This window comes from Salvelinus namaycush, unplaced genomic scaffold, assembly GCF_016432855.1.
Source record: "Salvelinus namaycush isolate Seneca unplaced genomic scaffold, SaNama_1.0 Scaffold22, whole genome shotgun sequence".
Taxonomy (NCBI): domain Eukaryota; kingdom Metazoa; phylum Chordata; class Actinopteri; order Salmoniformes; family Salmonidae; genus Salvelinus; species Salvelinus namaycush.
This window is the reverse complement of record NW_024059008.1, coordinates 360,935-378,667: the sequence shown is the minus strand read 5'-3', so window position 1 is coordinate 378,667 and position 17,733 is coordinate 360,935. Positions and strand designations below refer to the sequence as shown.

Below are 17,733 nucleotides of genomic sequence, written 5' to 3'. Positions count from 1 at the left end.
CATGATATAGTTGGTTTTAACGTCAGCAGGGGCATGGGGTCCAGAGTCTGGAGCTGGGACACCAGACCACGGCATGATGTAGTTGGTTTTAACGTCAGCAGGGGCATGGGGTCCAGAGTCTGGAGCTGGGACACCAGACCACGGCATGATGTAGTTGGTTTTAACGTCAGCAGGGGCATGGGGTCCAGAGTCTGGAGCTAGGACACCAGACCACGACATGATATAGTTGGTTTTAACGTCAGCAGGGGCATGGGGTCCAGTCTAGAGCTGGGACACCAGACCATGACATGATGTAGTTGGTTTTAACGTCAGCAGGGGCATGGGGTCCAGAGTCTGGAGCTGGGACACCAGACCACGACATGATGTAGTTGGTTTTAACGTCAGCAGGGGCATGGGGTCCAGTCTGGAGCTGGGACACCAGACCACGACATGATGTAGTTGGTTTTAACGTCAGCAGGGGCATGGGGTCCAGAGTCTGGAGCTGGGACACCAGATCACGACATGATGTAGTTGGTTTTAACGTCAGCAGGGGCATGGGGTCCAGAGTCTGGAGCTGGGACACCAGATCACGACATGATGTAGTTGGTTTTAACGTCAGCAGGGGCATGGGGTCCAGTCTGGAGCTGGGACACCAGACCACGACATGATGTAGTTGGTTTTAACGTCAGCAGGGGCATGAGGTCCAGTCTGGAGCTGGGACACCAGACCACGGCATGATGTAGTTGGTTTTAACGTCAGCAGGGGCATGGGGTCCAGAGTCTGGAGCTAGGACACCAGACCACGACATGATGTAGTTGGTTTTAACGTCAGCAGGGGCATGGGGTCCAGAGTCTGGAGCTGGGACACCAGACCACGGCATGATGTAGTTGGTTTTAACGTCAGCAGGGGCATGGGGTCCAGAGTCTGGAGCTGGGACACCAGACCACGGCATGATGTAGTTGGTTTTAACGTCAGCAGGGACATGGGGTCCAGTCTGGAGCTGGGACACCAGACCACGGCATGATGTAGTTGGTTTTAACGTCAGCAGGGGCATGGGGTCCAGAGTCTGGAGCTGGGACACCAGACCACGACATGATGTAGTTGGTTTTAACGTCAGCAGGGGCATGGGGTCCAGTCTGGAGCTGGGACACCAGACCACGGCATGATGTAGTTGGTTTTAACGTCAGCAGGGGCATGGGGTCCAGAGTCTGGAGCTAGGACACCAGACCACGGCATGATGTAGTTGGTTTTAACGTCAGCAGGGGCATGGGGTCCAGTCTGGAGCTGGGACACCAGACCACGACATGATGTAGTTGGTTTTAACGTCAGCAGGGGCATGGGGTCCAGAGTCTGGAGCTGGGACACCAGACCACGACATGATGTAGTTGGTTTTAACGTCAGCAGGGGCATGGGGTCCAGTCTGGAGCTGGGACACCAGACCACGACATGATGTAGTTGGTTTTAACGTCAGCAGGGGGATGGGGTCCAGTCTGGAGCTGGGACACCAGACCACGACATGATGTAGTTGGTTTTAACGTCAGCAGGGGCATGGGGTCCAGAGTCTGGAGCTAGGACACCAGACCACGACATGATGTAGTTGGTTTTAACGTCAGCAGGGGCATGGGGTCCAGTCTGGAGCTGGGACACCAGACCACGGCATGATGTAGTTGGTTTTAACGTCAGCAGGGGCATGGGGTCCAGTCTGAAGCTGGGACACCAGACCACGGCATGATGTAGTTGGTTTTAACGTCAGCAGGGGCATGAGGTCCAGTCTGGAGCTGGGACACCAGACCACGGCATGATGTAGTTGGTTTTAACGTCAGCAGGGGCATGGGGTCCAGTCTGGAGCTGGGACACCAGACCACGGCATGATGTAGTTGGTTTTAACGTCAGCAGGGGCATGGGGTCCAGTCTGGAGCTGGGACACCAGACCACGGCATGATGTAGTTGGTTTTAACGTCAGCAGGGGCATGAGGTCCAGAGTCTGGAGCTAGGACACCAGACCACGACATGATGTAGTTGGTTTTAACGTCAGCAGGGGCATGGGGTCCAGAGTCTGGAGCTAGGACACCAGACCACGGCATGATGTAGTTGGTTTTAACGTCAGCAGGGGCATGGGGTCCAGTCTGAAGCTGGGACACCAGACCACGGCATGATGTAGTTGGTTTTAACGTCAGCAGGGGCATGGGGTCCAGTCTGAAGCTGGGACACCAGACCACGGCATGATGTAGTTGGTTTTAACGTCAGCAGCTATGACTGTTGATGTTATGTCTCTCTCTCTCCTCTCTCCTCTCTCTCCTCTCTCTCCCCTCTCTCCCCTCTCTCCCCTCTCTCCCCTCTCTCCCCTCTCTCTCTCTAGGGCTCTGTGGCCTATGTACCTCAGCAGGCGTGGATCCAGAATGCCACCCTGAAAGACAACATAGTGTTTGGTCAGGAGAGGAAGGAGAGCTGGTACCACAGAGTGGTGGAGGCCTGCGCCCTGCTGCCAGACCTGGAGATCCTGCCTGCTGGAGACGGCAGTGAGATCGGGGAGAAGGTGAGGACAGGAGGGGGTCTGCTGGGGGTTAGGGTTAGATCAGGGAGAAGGTGAGGACAGGAGGGGGTCTGCTGGGGGTTAGGGTTAGATCAGGGAGAAGGTGAGGACAGGAGGGGGTCTGCTGGGGGTTAGGGTTAGATCAGGGAGAAGGTGAGGACAGGAGGGGGTCTGCTGGGGGTTAGGGTTAGATCGGGGAGAAGGTGAGGACAGGAGGGGGTCTGCTGGGGGTTAGGGTTAGATCGGGGAGAAGGTGAGGACAGGAGGGGGTCTGCTGGGGGTTAGGGTTAGATCGGGGAGAAGGTGAGGACAGGAGGGGGTCTGCTGGGGGTTAGGGTTAGATCAGGGAGAAGGTGAGGACAGGAGGGGGTCTAGTGGGGGTTAGGGTTAGATCAGGGAGAAGGTGAGGACAGGAGGGGGTCTGCTGGGGGTTAGGGTTAGATCAGGGAGAAGGTGAGGACAGGAGGGGGTCTGATGGGGGTTATAGGGTTAGATCAGGGAGAAGGTGAGGACAGGAGGGGGTCTACTGGGGAGGCCATGGTCACTGGTTTTGTAAGTGCTGGGACCCACTGGTAGGCCCACTGGTAGGCCCACTGGTAGGCCCACTGGTAGACCCACTGGTAGACCCACTGGTAGGCCCACTGGTAGGCCCACTGGTAGACCCACTGGTAGGCCCACTGGTAGGACCCAGGTTGTTGGTTTGAAACACCCTGTGTGCCTTGAGATAATGTATCGTGCTGTACAGGTAGTGATTAGAGAACCCATGTCTGGCCTTGAGATAATGTATCGTGCTGTACAGGTGGTGAATAGAGAACCCATGTCTGGCCTTGAGATAATGTATCGTGCTGTACAGGTGGTGAATAGAGAACCCATGTCTGGCCTTGAGATAATGTATCCTACTGAACAGGTAGTGAATAGGGAACTCATGTCTGGCCTTGAGATAATGTATCCTGCTGTACAGGTAGTGATTAGAGAACCCATGTCTGGCTTTGAGATAATGTATCGTGGTGTACAGGTAGTGATGAGAAACCCATGTCTGGCCTTGAGATAATGTATCGTGCTGTACAAGTAGTGATGAGAGAACCCATGTCTGGCCTTGGGATAATGTATCCTGCTGTACAGGAAGTGATTAGAGAACCCATGTCTGGCCTTGAGATAATGTATCCTGCTGTACAGGTAGTGATTAGAGAACCCATGTCTGGCCTTGAGATAATGTATCCTACTGAACAGGTAGTGAATAGAGAACCCATGTCTGGCCTTGAGATAATGTATCCTGCTGTACAGGTAGTGATTAGAGAACCCATGTCTGGCCTTGAGATAATGTATCCTGCTGAACAGGTAGTGAATAGAGAACCCATGTCTGGCCTTGGGATAATGTATCCTGCTGTACAGGTAGTGAATAGAGAACCCATGTCTGGCCTTGAGATAATGTATCCTGCTGTACAGGTAGTGAATAGAGAACCCATGTCTGGCCTTGGGATAATGTATCCTGCTGTACAGGTAGTGAATAGAGAACCCATGTCTGGCCTTGGGTACTGGCAGTATTGATGGTTGTATTTTAACACAGGTGTCTTCCCTCCTCTCTCCTCCTCAGGGTGTGAACCTGTCAGGGGGTCAGAAGCAGAGGGTCAGTCTGGCCAGGGCGGTCTACTGCGACTGTGCTGTCTATCTATTGGACGATCCTCTGTCGGCGGTCGACGCCCACGTGGGCAAACACATCTTCGAAAAGGTTATCGGGCCCCAGGGCGTCCTCAAGGACAGGGTAAGAGGTCGTAACCCCAAAACAGAGGGCAGGGTTTATAACAGGGATGTGTTTTGGTGTGTGTGTGTGATAAGTTTGGATTTGGTTTACAGTGTGACTCTGTGTGACTGATTTTTGTTTCTGTAGACTCAGACAGTGCTGGTGACACTGTGTGTGTCTTCCTTCAGGCATGGGACGTCCTTGCTGGGGGCTGAACTAAGCAGACCAGACCCAGCTGTTACCTGGTTCATATTATACAGTCAATGAACTAAGTAGACCAGACACAGCTGTTACCTGGTTCATATTATACAGTCAATGAATTAAGTAGACCAGACCCAGCTGTTACCTGGTTCATATTATACGGTCAATGAACTAAGTAGACCAGACCCAGCTGTTACCTGGTTCCTCTACAGTCAATGAACTAAGTTGACCAGACCCAGCTGTTACCTCAAATCAAATCAAGTTTATTTTATATAGCCCTTCGTACATCAGCTAATATCTCGAAGTGCTGTACAGAAACCCAGCCTAAAACCCCAAACAGCAATCAATGCAGGTGTAGAAGCACGGCGGCTAGGAAAAACTCCCTAGAAAGGCCAAAACCTAGGAAGAAACCTAGAGCGGAACCAGGCTATGAGGGGTGGCCAGTCCTCTTCTGGCTGTGCCGGGTGGAGATTATAACAGAACATGGCCAAGATGTTCAAATGTTCATAAATGTTCACAAATAATAATCAGGAGTAAATGTCAGTTGGCTTTTCATAGCCGATCATTAAGAGTATCTCTACTGCTCCTGCTGTCTCTAGAGAGTTGAAAACAGCAGGTCTGGGACAGGTAGCACGTCCGGTACCTGGTTCATATTATACAGTCAATGAACTAAGTAGACAAGACCCAGCTGTTATCTGGTTCATATTATACAGTCAATGAACTAAGTAGACCAGACCCAACTGTTATCTGGTTCCTATTATACAGTCAATGAACTAAGTAGACCAGACCCAGCTGTTACCTGGTTCCTCTACAGTCAATGAACTAAGTAGACCAGACCCAGCTGTTACCTGGTTCCTCTACAGTCAATGAACTAAGTAGACCAGACCCAGCTGTTACCTGGTTCCTCTACAGTCAATGAACTAAGTAGACCAGACCCAGCTGTTACCTGGTTCCTCTACAGTCAATGAACTAAGTAGACCAGACCCAGCTGTTATCTGGTTCCTCTACAGTCAATGAACTAAGGAGACCAGACCCAGCTGTTACCTGGTTCATATTATACAGTCAATGAACTAAGTAGACCAGACCCAGCTGTTACCTGGTTCCTCTACAGTCAATGAACTAAGTAGACCAGACCCAGCTGTTACCTGGTTCCTCTACAGTCAATGAACTAAGTAGACCAGACCCAGCTGTTATCTGGTTCATATTATACAGTCAATGAACTAAGCAGACCAGACCCAGCTGTTACCTGGTTCATATTATACAGTCAATGAACTAAGTAGACCAGACCCAGCTGTTACCTGGTTCATATTATACAGTCAATGAACTAAGTAGACCAGACCCAGCTGTTATCTGGTTCCTCTACAGTCAATGAACTAAGTAGACCAGACCCAGCTGTTACCTGGTTCATATTATACAGTCAATGAACTAAGTAGACCAGACCCAGCTGTTACCTGGTTCCTCTACAGTCAATGAACTAAGTAGACCAGACCCAGCTGTTACCTGGTTCCTCTACAGTCAATGAACTAAGTAGACCAGACCCAGGTGGTATCTGGTTCCTCTACAGCTGCTATTGCATTGATGTCTGTAGGAGAACCACCTCTTAAGCAGACTGGAACAGGCTTTTTCCCCCATGGTAAATGGTCTAAGTGAACTATCTTCATTTCTCCACCATCTTTGAAACGGACTCAACCGCACAAATCCCCGGCCGTCCAGTCTTCAGTCAGCTGTTCATTCAAAATATACAGTATATATATACTGTATATACACTCAGTGTACAAAACATGCTCCTTCCATGACGTAGACTGACCAGGTGAATCCAGGAATCCCTTATTGTTGTCACTTGTTAAATCCACTTCAATCAGTGTAGATAAAGGGGAGGAGACCTGGTTAAAGAAGGATTTTTAAGCTTTGAGACAACTGAGACATGGATTGTGTCTGTGTGCCATATCTATCTTCAATCTGTCAATTCAACTAAAATCCCTTAATATACTAATATCCCCTAATCTGACCCTCTGTGTGTCTCCGTAGACTCGTGTCCTTGTGACCCTTAATATACTGGATCTATTTAGAAAGCCCTAATCTGACCCTCTGTGTGTCTCTGTCTCTGTAGACTCGTGTCCTGGTGACCCACGGTCTGAGCTTCCTGCCCCAGGCAGATCTGATCCTGGTGATGGTGGAGGGAGAGATCACTGAGAGGGGCTCCTACCTGGAGCTGATGGCACGTGACGGGGCCTTCGCTGAGTTCCTCAGGACTTACGCCAACAAAGAGCAGGAAGATGACGAATCAGGTGACATTTATTATCTTCGTCATCAGCAGCAGCAGCAGCTAGCTACATCGCTATACTATAACCACTATCGTCATTGTCACCGTTTGTCATGTCAGCATCTCTATAACCACTATAGTCATTGTCACCATCTCTATAACCACTATAGTCATTGTCACCATTTGTGTAATCAGTAATGTAATTTTTGGATTACTCAGTAACGATTACTTTTGGATTACTTTCATTAGAAGAAGACAAAAAGGATCCATCAAACACATTTGGTGTCGACATAGTGGTTTCTGATTGGTGGTCATCATTTGGTGTGTCGACATAGTGGTTTCTGATTGGTGGTCATCATTTGGTGTGTCGACATAGTGGTTTCTGATTGGTGGTCATCATTTGGTGTGTCGACATAGTGGTTTCTGATTGGTGTGTCGACATAGTGGTTTCTGATTGGTGGTCATCATTTGGTGTCGACATAGTGGTTTCTGATTGGTGGTCATCATTTGGTGTGTCGACATAGTGGTTTCTGATTGGTGGTCATCATTTGGTGTGTCGACATAGTGGTTTCTGATTGGTGGTCAGACTGTCTCAGTTGGAAAAAACTTAAACTTGCACCTTTTTTGAATGTTGAATTGTATGTCATTCAGAAAACCGAAAGGTGCCATAATGTATTTTTTCACAAACATCCTGTCTAAATGTAGTAGTAATCCAATAAGTAATTATCTCGTTTTTCAAAAGTATCTGTACTCTGATTACAATATGTTTGCTGGTAGCGTAACTGCTTAGTTATTTGTAATCAGATTACATTTAATGTATTACATGTAATCAGTTACTTCCCAACCCTGCCTTTCACTATTGTTTTTCTATTTCATGTATTTTTACATTTGTCTCTTTCTCATCTTTCTCATCTCTTTCCTTCTTTCTCATCTCTCTCTTTCTCATCTCTTTCTCTCTTTCTCATCTCTTTCCTTCTTTCTTTCTCATCTCTTTCTTTCTCTCTTTCTCATCTCTTTCCTTCTCTCTTTCTCATCTCTTTCTCATCTCTTTCCTTCTCTCTTTCTCCTTCGCGCTCTCTCTCATCTCCCTCATCTCTCTTTCTTTCTCGCTCTCATCTCCCTCATCTCTTGCTCTTTCTCCTCTCCCCTTCTCTCTCTATTCTATCTCTCCTTCGCTCTCTCTTTATCTCTCCCTCCTTCGCTCTCTCTCTCTCTCCCTCCTTCTCTCTCTCTCTCGCTCTCTCTCTCTCCCTCCTCTCTCTCTCTCCTTCGCTCTCTTTCTCTCTCCTTCGCTCTCTCTTTCTCTCTCCTTCGCTCTCTCTTTCTCTCTCTCCTTTGCTCTCTCTCTCTCTCTCTCCTTCGCTCTCTCTCTCTCTCTCTCTCTCTCCTTATCTCTCCCCTTATCTCTCTCTCTCCCCTTATCTCTCTCTCTCTCTCTCTTTCTTTCATCCCCGTTTTTTGTCCTGTCTGCCATTCAGAAGAAGAGGGGAGGGAGGAGGAGGAGGATACTGAAGGTTTGATTGGTTGTCTGTCCCCTAGGAGACTTGGGTTGTGTCCCAAATGGAACCATATTCACTATGTAGTGTACTTGTTTTGACCAGAGCCATATGAGTCCTATGTAGGGAATAGAGTGCCATCTGGGACACAGCCTTGGTTTAGGTAGTGTCTCTATCCTCATACAGGCTACCTCTCCTTGTCTTCTCCCTCTTTCCCTTAACAAACACTACTGATCTGGACTGGTAGCTTTGTTCCACCGTCCTGATCTGTTAGGAGAGCACAGTGGTCTGGCTGGGGTCAGGATGGGGTCAGGCTACAGGACTGGTGTGGAGATAAAAAATATAAACTAGTTTGTCTTGACATGAAATAATTGGTTTAGTTGGGTGGAATTCCAGGAATTATTTTCACATCAGTATCTCTGATTTCAGATTGTCACTGATATGAGGGTATGAGGTCACTCTGATATGAGGGTATGAGGTCACTCTGATATGAGATCACGAGGTCACTGGTATGAGGTCACTGGTATGAGGTCACTGGTATGAGGGTATGAGGTCACTCTGATCTGAGGCTATGAGACGAGGGTGGTAGGCCATGTAAAGGCCGTGTAAAGATGGCCCTGCAGTATGGACACAGACAGCCTGGCTCATGCATGTGTTTGCATGTCAGCTACACTACAGCTGCACTCAGAGAAAACAGAGGTACTCCTGGTCCAGGTTGTTTTCAACTCTAAAACCTGACACTTTGTTGTTGAGTTAATGAGTGATGATGGGTGGGTTCTGGGCTGGATGGGTGGGAGGAGGGCTGGATGGGTGATGATGGGTGGGTTCTGGGCTGAGGCTGTGAGGTGTCAGGGTTGGGTGGGGCTGGATCCTGGGGTCTGAGTGTGATGGGTGGGTTCTGGGCTGAGGCTGTGAGGTGTCAGGATTGGGTGGGGCTGGATCCTGGGTCTGAGTGTGATGGGTGGGTTCTGGGCTGAGGCTGTGAGGTGTCAGGATTGGGTAGGGCTGGATCCTGGGGTCTGAGTGTGATGGGTGGGTTCTGGGCTGAGGCTGTGAGGTGTCAGGGTTGGGTGGGGCTGGATCCTGGGGTCTGAGTGTGATGGGGAAGAGACTGCTTGACATTCGGGCTGGCGTTGACACAATTTCACATTTTGGTTGGAAATGTTCTGATCAATTTGAATGGGTTTACAATGCATGAAACCAGTTGAGTTATACAGCATCTTGTCAAGGGTTTGAAGACATAGAAGCATTTTTTGACATGAGCATGGGGTGATGTTTAACCGTTTAGTTGTGACAACACGGAGAGTTTATCTCACTGGTATCATTAGAACATGATATCAGGGATGCTGGATGGATACCCTGGTTGGTATCATTAGAACATGATATCAGGGATGCTGGATGGATACCCTGGTTGGTATCATTATAACATGATATCAGTGATACTGGATGGATACCCTGGTTGGTATCATTATAACATGATATCAGTGATGCTGGATGGATACCCTGGTTGGTATCATTATAACATGATATCAGTATTGCTGGATGGATACCCTGGTTGGTATCATTATAACATGATATCAGTGATGCTGGATGGATACCCTGGTTGGTATCATTACAACATTATGTCAGTGAGACTGGATGGATACCCTGGTTGGTATCATTACAACATGATATCAGTGATGCTGGATGGATACCCTGGTTGGTATCATTATAACATGATATCAGGGAGCCTGGATGGATACCCTGGTTGGTATCATTATAACATGATATCAGTGATGCTGGATGGAATACCCTGGTTGGTATCATTATAACATAATATCAGTGATGCTGGATGGATACCCTGGTTGGTATCATTATAACATGATATCAGTGATACTGGATGGATACCCTGGTTGGTATCATTATAACATGATATCAGTATTGCTGGATGGATACCCTGGTTGGTATCATTACAACATGATATCAGTGATGCTGGATGGATACCCTGGTTGGTATCATTATAACATGATATCAGGGAGCCTGGATGGATACCCTGGTTGGTATCATTATAACATGATATCAGTGATGCTGGATGGAATACCCTGGTTGGTATCATTATAACATAATATCAGTGATGCTGGATGGATACCCTGGTTGGTATCATTATAACATGATATCAGTGATACTGGATGGATACCCTGGTTGGTATCATTATAACATGATATCAGTGATGCTGGATGGATACCCTGGTTGGTATCATTATAACATGATATCGGGGATGCTGGATGGATACCCTGGTTGGTATCATTACAACATGATATCAGTGAGACTGGATGGATACCCTGGTTGGTATCATTATAACATGATATCAGTGATACTGGATGGATACCCTGGTTGCTTATGATGTATTCACTCTTAAGCACAGCTCTGGGGTCAGGTTTAGTGTACTTCCCAAAAGGGCACCTTATTCCCTTTAAAGTGCACTGCTTTGTCCAGGGCCCAAAAACCCTATCAAAAGTAGTGCACTATATAGGGAATAGGGTGCATTTGTGGAAACATCCTTAGTAGGCTTGGGAGATAAACCGTGTATACTGTATAAAGAAGTGTTTCGACATACAGACGGTATGATTTCCCCTCGTTGGGGCTGCGGAGGGACGTGCCACTCCACTGTTTTACAACTATACGTTCAGTTGACCTGTAAGAAATCTGAGATGTGTGAAATAAATTCTATCCAGTTCAGGACTCTAGCTCTGCATCTGGTTTGTTAAAACTGAATAGCTAAGTAGCTAGATGTCAGGATCAAGCTTATTGGTTACAGCAGAGATATTCAACCCCCTTCCTGGATTAAGATCTCCGGTGCCTAAATTGTTTTGTGCGTTCTTTAGAAACAGCGCCCCCTTGTGTGCACTTCCATTCATATCATACACCTCGGTATGGTACAGAAACGGTATGACGGTATGAACATTCAGAGGGGTTGGGTTAAATGCCCGGAAGACACATTTCAGTTGTACTTATTCAGTTGTACAACGGACTGGGTATCCCCCCCCTTTTCCCATCTGGATACCGCTCAACCCTACTCCTGAGTTTCTATTCCTAGTAGTTAAGGTTAGGATTGGGGCGTGGTGATCTGACCTGAGACCAGTGCTAAGGGGCAGGTGTTTCCCTGGAGCTGTTCTGACCCTGCTTTGTGTGGTGCTAATGCTGCTATGGTTATTCTAGCTGTGTGAGATAGTGTATGTGTTTGAGTCTAGAGTGTGTGATGTACTCCCTATAATCAGTGAAAGGTCTGACCAGGTGTCTGTCTCTTCTCTGGGATGTCTAGACTCTGCACCAAAGAGAGGACTGGAGAATGGACTTCCTGCTGCTGTGATTGGGTGAGTGGACACTCCACTCTGCTGAAATCCCTGGCTTTACAGCGCACGCTAAACTCTACAAACATCTCAAATCTATGGCACACTCTCTCTCTCTCTGTGTCTCCAGTCAGAACCATACCAGTACGTCAGCAGTGAGGACAGAAGGAGAGGTCCTGGGGAAGAAGGCCAAGAACGCTGAGGTGGGGAGAATCACAGAGGCTGACAAGGCCAACACCGGACGGGTAAGAGACTGTGTGTGTGTGAGATCTTAAATGACACCCTATTAACAGTCAATGTAGTACACCAGAACCTCATAGCAACTGTCCATCTCTTACATTGAACCTAGAATCTCTCTTTTCTTGGTCTCTCTCTCTCTCTCTTTTCTTGCTCTCTCTCTCTCCCTCCCCCCTCTCTCTCTCCCCCCTCCCTCTCTCTCTTTCTCTCTCTCTCTTCTCTCTTTTCTTGGTCTCTCTCTCTCTCCTCGTTCTCTCTCTCTTTACTTGCTCTCTCTCTCTCCCTCCCCCTTCTCTCTCTCTTTACTTGCTCTCTCTCTCCCCCTCCCTCTCTCTCTCTCTCTCTCCCTCTCTCTCTCCCCCTCCCTCTCTCTCTCTCTCTCCCCCTCTCTCTCTCCCCCTCCCTCTCTCTCTCTCCCCCCCCTCTCTCTCTCTCTCCCCCCCCCCTCTCCCTCCCCCCCTCTCTCTCTCCCTCCCCCCTCTCTCTCTCTCTCCCTCCCCCTCTCTCTCTCTCTCCCCCCTCTCTCTCTCTCTCTCCCCCTCTCTCTCCCTCCCCCCTCTCTCTCTCCCTCCCCCCCTCTCTCCCCCTCCCCCCCCCTCTCCCTCCCCCCCTCTCTCTCTCCCTCCCCCCTCTCTCTCTCCCTCCCCCTCTCTCTCCCCCCCCCCTCTCTCTCTCTCTCTCCCCCTCTCTCTCCCTCCCCCCTCTCTCTCCCTCCCCCCCTCTCTCTCCCCCCCCCCTCTCTCTCCCCCCCTCTCTCTCCCCCCCTCTCTCTCCCCCTCTCTCTCCCCCTCTCTCTCTCCCCCCCCCTCTCTCTCCCCCTCTCTCTCTCTCTCCCCCTCTCTCCCTCTCCCCCTCTCTCTCCCCCTCCCTCTCTTTCTCTCTCCCTCCCCCCCCTCTCTCTCTCTCTCCCCCCCTCTCTCCCTCTAGGTGAAGTTGTCAGTATTCTGGGAGTATATGAGGGCTATAGGGGTGGTGTTGTCCTGCGTCAGTATCTTCCTGTTCTTCAGTCACCACTTCGCCTCTCTCTTCTCTAACTACTGGCTCAGTCTGTGGACTGACGACCCAGTCGTCAACGGAACCCAGCCCAGCAGAGAGATGAGACTGGGGGTGTACGGAGCTCTGGGGGTCTCACAGGGTAAGGACGTTGGTGTGTGTTAGTCTCTGTCTCTGTGGGTGGTATCCTGGTCTGTCTACAAGTCTTTATGTTCAACTCTCTCCCTTCCTCTCTCTTCTCTCCATACCCCCTTCCCCTCTCTCTCCCCTTCTCCCCATACCCCCTTCCCCACTCTCTCTCTCTCTCCCCTTTTCCCCATACCCCCTTCCCCTCTCTCTGCTCTCTCCCCTTCTCCCCATACCCCCTTCCCCTCTCTCTCTCTCTATACCCCCTCCCCCTCTCTCAGGCATAGCTGTGTTCTGCTACTCCATCTCTGTGTCTATGGGTGGTATATTAGCATCCCGCTACCTCCACCAGTCCATGCTGTACAACGTACTGCGCTCCCCCATGTCCTTCTTCGAGCGCACCCCCAGCGGTAACCTGGTGAACCGCTTCGCTAAGGAGACAGACACCATCGACTCTGTCATCCCAAGGTTTTTACACAAAACATCTAGATATATATTTGTACAGAAAATCTTTAAATTATTTTTTATTTTTTAAGTTGTCAATTTTATTGTGTCTGTCGAATTTTTTTGTGTATTTATGAAAATGTGAAATTGTCTGAAATTTGTGTGTCTGCTGCTGTTGATTCCATGTAATACTGCCTTATAGAAGTCCTTCTCTCCTCTCTCCCCAGTATCATTAAGATGTTCATGGGCTCCATGTTCAACGTAGTAGGATCCTGTGTGGTTATACTGATGGCTACTCCACTAGTGGCTATTATCATACCTCCTCTGGGGATACTCTACTTCTTTGTCCAGGTGGGTCGCTGAGGGGGGGTTAGAGAGAGAGACTATTATCATACCTCCTCTGGGGATACTCTACTTCTTTGTCCAGGTGGGTCGCTGAGGGGGGGTTAGAGAGAGAGACTATTATCATACCTCCTCTGGGGATACTCTACTTCTTTGTCCAGGTGGGTCGCTGAGGGGGGGTTAGAGAGAGAGACTATTATCATACCTCCTCTGGGGATACTCTACTTCTTTGTCCAGGTGGGTCGCTGAGGGGGGGTTAGAGAGAGAGACTATTATCATACCTCCTCTGGGGATACTCTACTTCTTTGTCCAGGTGGGTTGCTGAGGGGGGAGACAGAGAGAGTTAACGAGACAGAGAGAGGGGGTGTGTGAGAGAGAGGGGTTAGAGAGAGAGACTGAGAGAGGGGGGGGGGTGTTAGAGACAGAGAAGGGTGTGTGAGAGAGAGGGGGAGAGTTTGAGAGAGAGAGGGGGGAGAGTTGGAGAGAGAGACAGAGAGGGGGGGTGTGTGAGAGGAGAGAGTTAGAGAGAGACAGAGAGAGAGGGGATGTGTGAGAGAGAGGGGGGAGAGTTGGAGAGAGAGACAGATAGAGAGGGGGGTGTGAGGGTGTGTGTGAAAGGGGGGGTGAGAGAGAGACAGATAGAGAGGGGGTGTGTGTGAAAGAGGGGGGGTGAGAGAGAGAGTGAAATGCATCCATCTTTTCCTACTCACTGTTATTTTATCTCCCTCCATGTCATCCCTCCATGTCATCCCTCCATGTCATCCCTCCCCACAGCGTTTCTACGTGGCGTCGTCTCGTCAGTTGAAGCGTCTGGAGTCAGTCAGTCGCTCCCCGGTCTACACGCACTTCAACGAGACGTTGCTAGGCACCAGCGTCATCCGAGCCTTCGGGGAGCAGGAACGCTTCATCAGGGAGAGCGACGGTCGAGTTGACCACAACCAGAAAGCATACTACCCCAGCATCGTAGCCAACCGGTGAGGAGCGTGGTCACACACACACATCTTTATTGGTTAAATTAATAAGTCATGTTGAGATATAAAATGTCCATACTATAGTAGATATTATTAACATTCACCTGTTCTTTCACATGAAACAGTATGTGTTTATAATCTGTGTAATCTGCGTCTGGAGTTTGTAGGGAACGGTACCGTAATGTTTCTAATATCTCTGTGTTGTAGGTGGCTGGCGGTGCGTCTGTAGGGAACGGTACCGTAATGTTTCTAATATCTCTGTGTTGTAGGTGGCTGGCGGTGCGTCTGGAGTTTGTAGGGAACGGTACCGTAATGTTTCTAATATCTCTGTGTTGTAGGTGGCTGGCGGTGCGTCTGTAGGGAACGGTACCGTAATGTTTCTAATATCTCTGTGTTGTAGGTGGCTGGCGGTGCGTCTGGAGTTTGTAGGGAACGGTACCGTAATGTTTCTAATATCTCTCTGTGTTGTAGGTGGCTGGCGGTGCGTCTGGAGTTTGTAGGGAACGGTACCGTAATGTTTCTAATATCTCTGTGTTGTAGGTGGCTGGCAGTGCGTCTGGAGTTTGTAGGGAACGGTACCATAATGTTTCTAATATCTCTCTGTGTTGTAGGTGGCTGGCGGTGCGTCTGGAGTTTGTAGGGAACGGTACCGTAATGTTTCTAATATCTCTCTGTGTTGTAGGTGGCTGGCGGTGCGTCTGGAGTTTGTAGGGAACGGTACCGTAATGTTTCTAATATCTCTCTGTGTTGTAGGTGGCTGGCGGTGCGTCTGGAGTTTGTAGGGAACAGTACCGTAATGTTTCTAATATCTCTCTGTGTTGTAGGTGGCTGGCGGTGCGTCTGGAGTTTGTAGGGAACGGTACCGTAATGTTTCTAATATCTCTGTGTTGTAGGTGGCTGGCGGTGCGTCTGGAGTTTGTAGGGAACGGTACCGTAATGTTTCTAATATCTCTGTGTTGTAGGTGGCTGGCGGTGCGTCTGGAGTTTGTAGGGAACGGTACCGTAATGTTTCTAATATCTCTGTGTTGTAGGTGGCTGGCGGTGCGTCTGGAGTTTGTAGGGAACGGTACCGTAATGTTTCTAATATCTCTGTGTTGTAGGTGGCTGGCGGTGCGTCTGGAGTTTGTAGGGAACGGTACCGTAATGTTTCTAATATCTCTGTGTTGTAGGTGGCTGGCGGTGCGTCTGGAGTTTGTAGGGAACGGTATCGTAATGTTTGCTGCTCTGTTTGCTGTGATGGCTAGAGAGAGCCTCAGCCCTGGGATCATGGGCCTGTCCATCTCATACGCGCTACAGGTCAGTTACGTGTGTGTGTGTGTGTGTGTATGTGTGTGGACACTGGAACCATAGGATGGTGTTTCATTACAAAAACGGAAGAGTTACCTTCATCCTTTGGTTTAGTTTCACAGCCAGTCGGGTCGGTTACCCCCCAGAAACAGGCAGTGGATGAATGAGGATCTTCAAGTTGAAGATGAACCTTGTGTTTCTGGGAAACTCACCCCAGGATGTTTAACCCTATCAGTCCTGAGACCCCAGCTAACATCATTCATCTCTTTCATTTACCTGCATGTCCAGTCCTTATATTCAGCCTCCCAATGAAGTGTTTTACTATTTTACCAACCAGTAGAATACTAAACACATTTACCTGCATGTCCAGTCCTTATATTCAGCCTCCCAATGAAGTGTTTTACTATTTTACCAACCAGTAGAATACTAAACACATTTACCTGCATGTCCAGTCCTTATATTCAGCCTCCCAATGAAGTGTTTTACCATGTTACCAACCAGTAGAATACTAAACACATTTACCTGCATGTCCAGTCCTTATATTCAGCCTCCCAATGAAGTGTTTTACCATGTTACCAACCAGTAGAACACTAAACACATTTATCTGCATGTCCAGTCCTTATATTCAGCCTCCCAATGAAGTGTTTTACCATGTTACCAACCAGTAGAATACTAAACACATTTACCTGCATGTCCAGTCCTTATATTCAGCCTCCCAATGAAGTGTTTTACTATTTTACCAACCAGTAGAATACTAAACACATTTATCTGCATGTCCAGTCCTTATATTCAGCCTCCCAATGAAGTGTTTTACTATTTTACCAACCAGTAGAATACTAAACACATTTACCTGCATGTCCAGTCCTTATATTCAGCCTCCCAATGAAGTGTTTTACTATTTTACCAACCAGTAGAATACTAAACACATTTATCTGCATGTCCAGTCCTTATATTCAGCCTCCCAATGAAGTGTTTTACCATGTTACCAACCAGTAGAACACTAAACACATTTACCTGCATGTCCAGTCCTTATATTCAGCCTCCCAATGAAGTGTTTTACCATGTCACCAACCAGTAGAACACTAAACACATTTGACATAAACGGTTGCATTCAGGAGGTCCGTTGAAGCAAAAACATGATACAAATATATATGAGTGCTGGAAGTACAGAAGGGGTTTTCTCAGTGGGAAATGAATGTCCAACTAGCCAGTGACCACTGTGTGGAGTTTGTAGATGGTGACAGCAACTAGGTGAGCTTGTTACAGTATTATATATTATATTATATATATATATTGTACTATGTCCTGGGATTTACTATGGTCTTCTATGTAGATTAACCCTTACAGTATTATAGACACTATGACCTGGGATTTACTATGGTCTTCTATGTAGATTAACCCCTTACAGTATTATAGACACCATGACCTGGGATTTACTATGGTCTTCTATGTAGATTAACCCTTACAGTATTATAGACACTATGACCTGGGATTTACTATGATCTTCTATGTAGATTAAACCCTTACAGTATTATAGACACTATGACCTGGGATTTACTATGGTCTTCTATGTAGATTAACCCTTACAGTATTATAGACACTATGACCTGGGATTTACTATGATCTTCTATGTAGATGAACCCTTACAGTATTATAGACACTATGACCTGGGATTTACTATGGTCTTCTATGTAGATTAACCCTTACAGTATTATAGACACTATGACCTGGGATTTACTATGGTCTTCTATGTAGATTAACCCTTACAGTATTATAGACACTATGACCTGG

General features: G+C 48.1%; 1 protein-coding gene across 1 annotated transcript in view; it reads left to right on the top strand.

Moving 5' to 3' along the window:
- LOC120038426 (multidrug resistance-associated protein 1-like) overlaps nucleotides 1-17,733 on the top strand; it is a 62,283-nt gene that overhangs the window by 36,661 nt on the left and 7,889 nt on the right. Inside the window, exons 18-27 of the mRNA XM_038984193.1 lie at nucleotides 2,339-2,515; nucleotides 4,107-4,274; nucleotides 6,565-6,742; nucleotides 11,515-11,566; nucleotides 11,673-11,787; nucleotides 12,707-12,914; nucleotides 13,180-13,366; nucleotides 13,570-13,693; nucleotides 14,459-14,658; nucleotides 15,825-15,951. Coding sequence (XP_038840121.1) covers nucleotides 2,339-2,515; nucleotides 4,107-4,274; nucleotides 6,565-6,742; nucleotides 11,515-11,566; nucleotides 11,673-11,787; nucleotides 12,707-12,914; nucleotides 13,180-13,366; nucleotides 13,570-13,693; nucleotides 14,459-14,658; nucleotides 15,825-15,951 — 1,536 coding nt within the window. The remainder of the gene's footprint in view (nucleotides 1-2,338; nucleotides 2,516-4,106; nucleotides 4,275-6,564; nucleotides 6,743-11,514; nucleotides 11,567-11,672; nucleotides 11,788-12,706; nucleotides 12,915-13,179; nucleotides 13,367-13,569; nucleotides 13,694-14,458; nucleotides 14,659-15,824; nucleotides 15,952-17,733) is intronic.